We start from the raw sequence: 11,540 nt of genomic DNA, 5'->3' as shown, positions 1-11,540 counted from the left end.
ATGCCACAAAAAGAAAAGATTCATGCCGTTGTCATGATTCGTTGTCATGCCGACCGAGGCTGTTGTGTTTCCCGCTTGTGGTCTCGTCACTCGTCACTTCCGGAAGTAGCTCGACAACTAGCTCGATAGGGTATACATGCACAAAGTAGCTCGGCAGAAATCGCATAAACTAGGTCGTGTAGCTCGATTCCGAGAAATCAAGTTCGGTTCAATTTCAGCCGAATTAAGGTGTATACATGGCATTTTGAACTTCGATTTCAGTCGAGCAACGGCAGAAATTCGATTCTCTCTATGTGCATGTAAACGTAGTGATAGTGAGGTGGCAATGGGGATGACGTCACCTCCTCCACTTTCCAGCAGCTGCACCAACATTTCTGTGCTCGCGCTGAGATTCACTTCACTCGCGCGCGGTGAGCTGTTGTAGGGAGCGCCCGGAAAACCCGGAGTGGATTTTCAGTGCTCTGTGTTTTCTCTTATCCATCAAGTGGAATGGATTCTTTCACGAAGCAATAGAAACATCTCCTGACTCAGCTGGGATAGGCTCCAGCTTGCCTGCGACCCTGTAGAACAGGATAAAGCGGCTAGAGATAATGAGATGAGATGATCTACAGATTGTGTGTGCCTGTGCACTCTAAAATCTCAGTTTAAAATGGCTCAACTCACAGTAAGTTATTATTGGGCAAGTCTTCAGCAGAGAGGCCAAAATTATGAAACTATTAACAGCTCAGTTATATTGCTAAAGTATGGAATCCAAGGCAAAATGTACTGAAAACCATATTTAAAAATCAATCACCCCAATTATAGCAATGTCGCTTCAGAGAAATCTTGGGTTGAATTTTAAGAAATGAAAGTTCAGTTTTTTCCTGGGCGGCACGGTGGTGTAGTGGTCAGCACTGTCGCCTCACAGCAAGAAGGTCCGGGTTCGAGCCCCGTGGCCAGCGAGGGCCTTTCTGTGTGGAGTTTGCATGTTCTCCCCGTGTCCGCGTGGGTTTCCTCCGGGTGCTCCGGTTTCCCCCACAGTCCAAAGACATGCAGGTTAGGTTAACTGGTGACTCTAAATTGAGCGAAGGTGTGAATGTGAGTGTGAATGGTTGTCTGTGTCTATTGGCCCTTTTCCACTACCCTTTTTCAGCTCACTTCAGCCCGACACGGCTCGCGTTTCGACTACCAAAAACCAGCATGACTCAGCTCGCTTCAGCCCTGCTTAGCCCCTAAAACTCGCACCGTTTTGGAGTGGGGCTGAAGCGAGCCAAGCCGTGCCGAGTGAGGTTGGGGGCGTGAGCAGACACTCCCCTGTGCACTGATTGGTGAGGAGGCGTGTCCTCACATGCCCACACACGCCCCGCGAGCGCGCTGGGATCTGTAAACACCGCAAACCCGGAAGGAGAATAATTATGAATTACGAGAATTTCTGAAGCCTTATGCGCCTCGCCTCATCTATACGCTCTTGCCAGTATCTGTTGGCGTTGTCGGTGACAACAAGCCACAGCACCAAGACCAGCAACACTAACGACTCCATGTCCTCCATGTTTATTGTTTACTATTCGGGTCGTGAGACTACCGCTTAAAAGCTCACTGAATCAGTGACATACAGAGCATCGTGGACGAGTTCGCGGAGCGCAAGGCTCGTCGTATGCCCTTCAAATAATGCGCGCAGTAGGCTATTGATGTTTTATTATGAGCCATGTACAGTATGTCGCCTAATGTTTTTTTGTTTCTGAGTTACATGTTCGTTTGAAGGACTTAATGTACTAAATAACTTGCACCCCGTAGTGTTGAAATTGGTAAACACAGTGCATTCAGTGAGGTTTGCACCGCCCTCCTTTTATTTCTGACTCTTCCTGTCACCGTTGCAACCTCTGAGCGCTCATTCGTATGCCCTTCAAATAATGTGCGCAGTATAGGCTATTGATGTTTTATTATGAGCCATGTACAGTATCCTAATGTTTTTTGTTTCTGAGTTACATGTTCGTTTGAAGGACTTGATGTACTAAATAACATAGTTGCACCCGGTAGTGTTGAAATTGGTAAACACCGCAGTTGCGGACATTTTGTAGCCTAAAATGATGTTATGATAAGCTTTAATAAAGGGCCCGGTCATTTGCCCCGCCCCCGGCCCGGCTCTGACTTGTTCCGCCACTGTCACTGATGTCACTGTTTGCGCTGCTTAACGACATCACGTGACGTCCACCCACTTTCGCTAACTCCACCCAATGTGTCCACCCACTTCCAGCCAGCACGGTTCAGCGCGGTTGTAGTCGAAATGCAACTCCAACAGCCCCGCTCAGCTCGACTCAGCTCGACTCGGCACGGCACGGCTCAGCCGCGTTTGTAGTGGAAAAGCGGCATATGTGTCAGCCCTGTGATGACCTGGCGACTTGTCCAGGGTGTACCCCGCCTTTCGCCCGTAGTCAGCTGGGATAGGCTCCAGCTTGCCTGCGACCCTGTAGAACAGGATAAAGCGGCTAGAGATAATGAGATGAGATGAGTTTTTTCCTGACGTAATTCCGTTCCTGACTTTCCTTTCCTCATAAAAGGCTTTGCGTTCAGGGTTAAACAGCCAATTTTTCTGTGTGTGTTCAGGGTCAAAAGATACCCCGTACAGTGTGAAATTTGTATTTAATACCATTATCTTAGTACTGCAACTAAAAAAAAAAAAAAAGTTACCACATTTTGCTGTGAATGTAATTCCGTTACAGAAGAACTACCCTATTAATATTAAATCTGAACCCCTCCACCATGTCCCCAGAATAAATGAAAAATGCTGGTCAAAACCCAGAGATAGAAATACCAGCACTTTGTCAATTCTGACTGATGGTTCTTCAATTTCAGCTATGTTACTCATAACGCACTCATGAGTCATAGTTAATCTGAAATAGATTCATGTGTGGGACTTTTTTAATTAGTTATTTTTGTTTGAACCTGCTTGCAATCATTCATATTGAATTTCTTTGGTTGTATTTGTTAAAGTGTAAACCCAGATGTATTTGAAAACTGGAAAAACCTTGGCTGGTCTTTTTTCCAAATCATCAACTCACTAGTTTTGGTGAGTCTGTGCCCAGTGTAACCTTAGATCCCTGTTCTTTACTCACAGGACTGGAACACGATGTGATCTTCTGTTGTTGTAGCCCATCTGAACTTTGTGCTTTCGGATGCTTTTCTGCTCACCATGGTTGTAAAGAGTAATTTGAGTTACTGTAGCCTTCCTGTCAGCTTGAGCCAGTCTGATCTGATCAACAAGGAGTTTCTGACATCAGAATTACCACTCAGGATTTTTTATTTTAGTCTTTTGCACTATTCTGTGTGAACCTTATAGACTGATGCGCATGAAAAGATCAGTTCAGATCAGGGCTGGGTTTCTCAAGAGCCTCTTAACGCTAAGAGCATCTTAACTAGGAGAGAGAGAGAGAGCGTTTATTGTGCTACTCGCTCTACCATTTAACAATGATTTTTGTGCTGCGATGCTTTTAGGAAACAGGCCAGCTCATCAGTTGCTGAAATACACAAAGCATGTTCAGGGTTTGACCTACACAGTTATAAACCATGCTGTATACTTTTTATAATTTTGGTCGACCAGGCTGTAAAATAAGTGCAACAACAAATCCAAAGACGTAAGTTTTATTAATCACAAACATAAGCTACTGTTCAAGAATTCACACAGGATTTGTACCAGCTGAAAATCAATGCGAGATGAAAATTCTGTTTCAGGATTGAAAAGGGCACAATATGTAAATTTCACTTCAACAGACAATTAAACGTCCATTGTCCAGACCTCGGTGCAGGAAATTACAGAAAAAGGAGAAAAGTTCCTTTATTCTGTCAGTATTTGGTAAAGCTTTATACTCCATATATACATAATCTCACCGCGCTCACTTCCTGTTATTAATGCAACACTCCATTAAACACTTTTATAATGTAATACAAGTTTTTTTTTCTTCTTTTTTTTAACTGCCATTATCAAATGGTTAGGTGAAATCATAGTGTCTTCTTGGAACACCACTGCACTCTATATTTAGGCACTAATACAATATCCAAGCTCTATTTCTATTTCAATGACAAAAAAGGTAGGCCTTAAATCAGCACGCAACAAAATTGAAATCTATTTACAAAAAACAGAGTTGGATATGTGCTGTATATCAGAATAGCCTATCATTCCTCTCAAACACCTGCTGTGATTTATACAAATGTTATCAAATTTATTAGAAAATATCAGTCAGGTTGAACAGTGATGTGTCCAATTAGACGTCACAGTATATAACAAGTCACTATTTATATAGAACACAATAAACATTATCATACGACCACACTGAAAGGCACTCAAGAGGAATGATTAACGTTTCTTCGAGTAAGTAATCGACTCAAATGTGGAAAGAAAACCAAAACAAACCAAAAACAACCCTAAAATGGTTTTCATTATTTATGAACTACACATGGTTGTATTCATGGTGATTGTACTTCGAAAATCATAAATCGTATCTGACATTTTGTGTGAATTGCAGATCATTGTGATACAGGAATCAAATGCAGCCTGGAAGGCAGATCCTCTCTCTCACATGATTAGTTCACCTGAAATTGTGAAAAGAGTGTCATATTTGCCTCGGATATAAAACTAAATTATTTTTTATTCCCACTAGAGGGAAGGTACAAATGAATCAACATACAACCATCGCAGCTTTTTGTTAGCCAAACACAAAAACCCTATTTTATTAAAATAAAATAAAACAAACAAAAAAAAACAACTGAAACTACTTCTCAAGAAGTAAAAGACCAATAAAGAAAAGAAAAAAAACCCCAAACACTACCTGGACAGTATATTCACTATATACATGATCAACAAGGACACTTAAACTCAAGGATATGCAGCTTGGGCTGTTTACAGTGTTTTCTGCTGGCTGAACCCCCCCCCCAAAAAAAACCTGTCTATCTACAAAAACTAGCATGGTTTTGCTATGCTAAAACTATTTAGCCTGCAACAGTAAACTAAGTAGGTAAGACCTTTGAAAATGTTATTATTGGATACGACGCTGAATTTCAAACAGGGCCGGCTTTATTATTTCAACTGCCGGTCTTGACTGGGGGCGCAGTCAAAATGTCCGTATGGGCGTCTTCTACGATCGATTTTAAACAGCCAGCACCCCCTAAATCCGGCCCTGATTTCAAACTCGAATGAGAGCATCGATAGATGTCAGAAATTTAGAGATGATTTATTTCAACTACAGACTGGTAAAAATGATTAAAGTCTTTCAAACACCAAATTGGTCTACAAAATATACTGGCTTCCATGTTAGTAATTTACAAATATATATATTTTTAAAAAAAGTAAACCTCTAAGCATTTTAAAATATATTCTATCAAAAAATATTTTGACACATTTAGCTGGTACAAAACAAAAGTTATATAAACGACAAGCGATTGAAAGCAAAAAATGTTTATGCAATTCCGCTGAAGCTGTGACTAAAAAGAAAGCAAAGTGAAGAAACAGGTCAAAAAAGTGGGTTTAAAGAGGAAAAATTTCAGTGGTCTGATGGAGATTAATGGTTCTAGGTGGAAATGGGACTTTTGTCCACTTTGGCAAATATGAATTGTATTGTAGCAAATGTGCTGTACGTAAACCATCCCCTGGCACAGCTGAGAGTCTTTTTCCTCAGTGTGTGTGTGTGTGTGTGTGTGTGTGTGTGTGTGTGTCCCTCATTATCTGCAAGGTATTGCGCTAGTGACTCCAATGTGTTTCAGGGTGTCTCGTCGTCTCTCCCTGATTTTAGATAACAAAGGATGATTTGTGTTTGAAATCGCCCTGAAAGACAGAAGGTCAGAGTGAGCAAATCGAATTCTACATTTTATCGACAAATCTGTGTGGAATAAAACAACCAGTTCACCTCATCATCTGTTCGGATGTAATCCACGCCTTCAGTCTTTCCTGGTGCTTTGTAACTAGAAAAAAAACAACAACACACAGATTAGTTTAACTTTAATACACACAGGGCTCGACATTAAGGGTAGTCCGACTGTCCGGGACAACCACATGTTTGGTCTGGACAAGTCAAATCTGCATCTGCCTGTATGACGGGACAAGTTGAATATTTGTTGAAAGTCACCATTTTTATCATAATTATTCCAGAGTCATGTCAATAAAGTTCCAACAAAACTGGTTCAATCCTCTCAGTGATCCGACCGTGTTATTGTTTTCGAAATTCCAGGGAAGCCGAGTACAGCAGGTGTAGTGTACTTTGAATTCATCGAAATCGGAGACATGGTGATCAGATACCTCAATAAAATAAATAACTGTGGTGAATCTTCATTTCATTCGGACATTCATTGTATTTTTCTTTTGTATGGTTCACATTAACCATCACAAATGTCATAAAATATTTTGTGGGAATTTTACGACCGTGCCGAACTCACTTACGGTTTGTTTACATTCACAATGCGATTCTGTCCCCCTCATCATGTCCAATTTGTTTTCTTTCAGTTTAATTTCTTTAAATTAATTTACACTTCAAGTTTTACTGGATTCATCAAGATTGAACATTATTTCCTCTAGAAGCTTTGAGTTTGGGTGAGTCTGACTCTTAAAACTGCAGATCAGGTAATGGGTTAGAACAACACACGCACCATAATGGGGCACTGGATAGTTTTTTTTTTTATTGTTGCAATTAAAGTTTTATTGAAAATTTTAAATTATAAATCATTAAAGCATAATGATCATAACTATACCTGCTTTTTGATAAACTTTGTTAACCGCTTTCCTTTCATTGAACTAGTAAATACGTTCAGTGGCGGCTGGCCCATAGGGGACGCTCGGGCGCTGCCCTCCCAGATGTGGAGGGGGAAAAAAAAAAGTATATACTGTATATATATATTTTTACAAATCTTATTATCAATGTCATTTTTACTTAATAGTGTGTGCCTACATGCAATCTGAATTATTTAAACATTTCCACCAACTGACTCTCATTCAACAGTGAATTTCCACTGACAGACTCGTATCATTTTTCTTACTGGGCGCTCATCAAAGCGCCCCAGAAGTGCAGCGAAATAGCCAATCGTGTATGGTTGCACTGGAAATTTCACCCCTGCTACAGAAAATGTGGGAAAGTTTTGGATTGCTATGGTGATAAACTTGAGGTCTCAGGTCAATCAGTCAGAGAGATGATGGCGATGACGACAGTTGAGGGGCAGCTTCCACCAATTCGGTGAGATCTTTGTTGAACTACCCTTTCGCGAGAAGGACGATGGTGGAAAAAATCCGTGTTAAGGAGCTGGGACCCGACAAGCCCGAAATAAACATCACCCAGCCAAGCAAGGAGAAAGTTACAGCCTACAACAGGACTTTTTGCAGGAGTTGGTTCCAGCGCAAGTCGTGGCTGACAGGCTGTGGAACAGCCAGTGCACTTTTTTGTTTCCCCTGCATCCTTTTCAAAAGTGACAGGTGCGATTTGATGTGGACACAGTCTGGACAAACTGACTTAAAGCAGCTCTCCGAACGCATCAAGAAGCATGAAAGATCGAGAGTTCACATGGAAAACTGCGTAAAGCTAGCTGTGCTCGGAAGGATTAGCATAGCGGCGCAGCTAGACAATGGGCACCGCATTGCTGTAAGAAGGCACAATGAAGAGGTATTTGAGTATTGTATTGTATTTGATACTGTTCCTTTCTAAGGCATAAATGGAGCCTAATATAGCTGCAAATTGTTAATTTTCTTTATCTGTGAAACTGCTGATTTTGAGAAGGAAATTAAATTATTATTGTGGAATTGATGTCATTTTCTGACTGTTCATTTGAATGCTTATACTGGACTAGGCAGGGAAATCTACTGGCACACAAGCCCCACTAAGAATTTTTTTCACCAGCCGCCGCCACTGTACATAGGAATAAAAAAGGTGATGGTCAGGACAAGTGAAAAATCTTGCTGCTTGTCCGACCGGACAAGTGGATTAAAAAGAAGTTGTTGTCGAGCCCTGATACAGATTTATTTGAAGAATCGTGCTGCATCAGTTCTCATCTCATCTCATCTCATTATCTCTAGCCACTTTATCCTGTTCTACAGGGTCGCAGGCGAGCTGGAGCCTATCCCAGCTGACTACGGGCGAAAGGCGGGGTACACCCTGGACAAGTCGCCAGGTCATCACAGGGCGCTGCATCAGTTATTATTTAAAATGTCTATGGAGTTGTAGACAAGTTATTTTTTTAGCATACTCGTCTCCTTTCACAGAGTTTCAGCATGTCTGTAGGAGGACTCATCTCATAGTGTGCTGAAAGGGATTTAGAAGGGGATGAGAGCTCTGCAGTTGTGGGTGTGTTTGAAAAGGGGAAAATGCTTTCTCAGTAGGGGTGTAACAGTACAGCGAGGCATCAAGGACCGTTCGAAACGGATCAAATTCTTGTTTCTTGTCTTCTAAGATGCCTTCAAACTGCCTCCAGTTGAAGGCAACATTGATGTATCCTCAATGCTGCCTATTACCCATAAATCTGTGCAGCAACTCCATCAAGCAACAGAAAAAACAAACAAACAAAAAAACCAAACTTCACAGAAAAGCGATTTCGAGAAAATATTTCCGATAAATAAAGATTGCACACAAATAAATTTGTTTGATATGATTTGTAAGGAATCTGTTAGCCAAATAAACTTAGGAGTTTAGAGAGTTACTCAGCATGCTGATGTCATACATTACCAACAATAATGTCTTAAAAGCTCGTTCGAAACAAACATCCTTAGAAGATGCCTTCAGTCAAAAGCCCTGCCTTATAAGACACCTGTCTATTACAGAAGCAAAGCAACAAGGCAGCAACCTTCTGTTTCGAACGCAGCCTGTGTCTCACGCTTATGAAAACAATCCACACCTGACAGCTGGAGCCTGTGTGTATCTTGGAAAATTGTGTATCAAAGGCTTCAGTGTGGTATGTAGTGAGGCTTCATGGCCTGTTATGCATGGTTCCAATCCAATACACACTTTCATTTTTTTCTTTTTTAATATATAGAAAACTTTCTGATATGATCTTTCTTCTTTTTAGTCTGTAAATAATTTGTCAGGATAAAAAAAAATCTTTAAAAATGTAGTTTAAAAAAACAAAACAACAAACAAACAAACAAACAACAACCCTGTAACCTGTGAATATATAATAATGTGTAAACAAGAGTACTCAGGGTTCCCCCTGGGTTCTGAAAAATAAAGTTGAATGAGTATTCTTCACTTTTTTACTCAGTTACTGATTTATCAAAGTGGACTTATATATATATATATATATATATATATATATATATATATATATATATATATGGTCCGTACCGGTATGGTGAAATACCGTGACCGAGGTCTTGAAAGTACTGACTGAGGCCCTCTGGGCCGAGGTCACGGTATTTCACCATACGGACCGACCTTAAGCTGGTAAATAATATATTTATTTTTTTCTTTACCAAATTCTAACAGAAAACGAGAGCGCCCGAAAGGGAAAACCGAGCCGAGCCGCCATTTTGAATCCTCATTCACGGCTGTAATGCAAATGGCTTCCTCCTCGGTATACAAGTGCACTTCCATGGCAGGAAAAAAACTACATTTTGCCGCCTATGTAGTCCCCTATTTATACAAATAAGAGTCATTCAGGATTCAGTCATGTTTTTGCTCGGCGTTAGCAACAGTTACAGGTTTTTAGCTTTCTCCTGAAATGTTTTCTTTTATTTCTTCTTCCTCAGGGTGGTAAAACTCGCTTTCGCTGTGAACACTGTTGTTATCGCTATCCATGCTGTAAAATTAATGATATTCTCCTGAGAAATGCTGGCAAAAATTTATCAGATTTTTAATAATCTTATAAATAAATCTTAATAAAAAAAATGTTGGCGAAAAAATGCTACTACAGTGGGGCAAAAAAGTATTTAGTCAGCCACCAATTGTGCAAGTTCTCCCACTTAAAAAGATGAGAGAGGCCTGTAATTTTCATCATAGGTACACTTCAACTATGAGAGACAGAATGGGGGGAAAGAATCCAGGAAATCACATTGTAGGATTTGTAATGAATTAATTGGTAAATTCCTCGGTAAAATAAGTATTTGGTCACCTACAAACAAGCAAGATTTCTGGTTCTCACAGACCTGTAACAACTTCTTTAAGAGGCTCCTCTGTCCTCCACTCGTTACCTGTATTAATGGCACCTGTTTGAACTCGTTATCAGTATAAAAGACACCTGTCCACAACCTCAAACAGTCACACTCCAAACTCCACTATGGCCAAGACCAAAGAGCTGTCAAAGGACACCAGAAACAAAATTGTAGACCTGCACCAGGCTGGGAAGACTGAATCTGCAATAGGTAAGCAGCTTGGTGTGAAGAAATCAACTGTGGGAGCAATTATTAGGAAATGGAAGACATACAAGACCACTGATAATCTCCCTCGATCTGGGGCTCCATGCAAGATCTCACCCCGTGGGGTCAAAATGATCACAAGAACGGTGAGCAAAAATCCCAGAACCACACGGGGGGACCTAGTGAATGACCGGCAGAGAGCTGGGACCAAAGTAACAAAGGCTACCATCAGTAACACACTACGCTGCCAGGGACTCAAATCCTGCAGTGCCAGACGTGTCCCCCTGCTTAAGCCAGTACATGTCCAGGCCCGTCTGAAGTTTGCTAGAGAGCATTTGGATGATCCAGAAGAGGATTGGGAGAATGTCATATGGTCAGATGAAACCAAAATAGAACTTTTTGGTAAAAACTCAACTTGTCATGTTTGGAGGAGAAAGAATGCTGAGTTGCAGCCAAAGAACACCATACCTACTGTGAAGCATGGGGATGGAAACATCATGCTTTGGGGCTGTTTTTCTGCAAAGGGACCAGGACGACTGATCCGTGTAAAGGAAAGAATGAATGGGGCCATGTATCGTGAGATTTTGAGTGAAAACCTCCTTCCATCAGCAAGGGCATTGAAGATGAAACGTGGCTGGGTCTTTCAGCATGACAATGATCCCAAACACACCGCCCGGGCAACGAAGGAGTGGCTTCGTAAGAAGCATTTCAAGGTCCTGGAGTGGCCTAGCCAGTCTCCAGATCTCAACCCCATAGAAAATCTTTGGAGGGAGTTGAAAGTCCGTGTTGCCCAGCGACAGCCCCAAAACATCACTGCTCTAGAGGAGATCTGCATGGAGGAATGGGCCAAAATACCAGCAACAGTGTGTGAAAACCTTGTGAAGACTTACAGAAAACGTTTGACTTTTGTCACTGCCAACAAAGGGTATATAACAAAGTATTGAGATGAACTTTTGTTATTGACCAAATACTTATTTTCCACCATAATTTGCAAATAAATTCTTTAAAAATCAGACAATGTGATTTTCTGGATTGCTTTTTCTCATTCTGTCTCTCATAGTTGAGGTATACCTATGATGAAAATTACAGGCCTCTCTCATCTTTTTAAGTGGGAGAACTTGCACAATTGGTGACTGACTCAATACTTTTTTGCCCCACTGTATGTTTGTTGTTGTTGTGAACGAGCGAGTCACCAAAGGTCCATAACCGGGGGCCGTATCGTAGGATACGGACCCGCTCGCCA

The 11,540-nt window shown here is 41.1% G+C and overlaps 1 protein-coding gene across 1 annotated transcript in view; it reads right to left on the bottom strand.

The window, feature by feature from the left end:
* Positions 1 to 3,602: 3,602 nt before the first annotated feature.
* Positions 3,603 to 11,540, bottom strand: part of jam3b (junctional adhesion molecule 3b) — a 102,814-nt gene continuing 94,876 nt past the window's right edge. The window contains exons 8-9 of the mRNA XM_060936154.1: positions 5,877 to 5,931; positions 3,603 to 5,794 (exon numbers count right to left, since the gene is read on the bottom strand). Coding sequence (XP_060792137.1) covers positions 5,759 to 5,794; positions 5,877 to 5,931 — 91 coding nt within the window. The 3' untranslated portion in view covers positions 3,603 to 5,758. The remainder of the gene's footprint in view (positions 5,795 to 5,876; positions 5,932 to 11,540) is intronic.

Source organism: Neoarius graeffei, chromosome 12, assembly GCF_027579695.1.
Source record: "Neoarius graeffei isolate fNeoGra1 chromosome 12, fNeoGra1.pri, whole genome shotgun sequence".
Lineage (NCBI taxonomy): Eukaryota > Metazoa > Chordata > Actinopteri > Siluriformes > Ariidae > Neoarius > Neoarius graeffei.
This window is presented reverse-complemented; position numbering and strand designations above follow the sequence as displayed.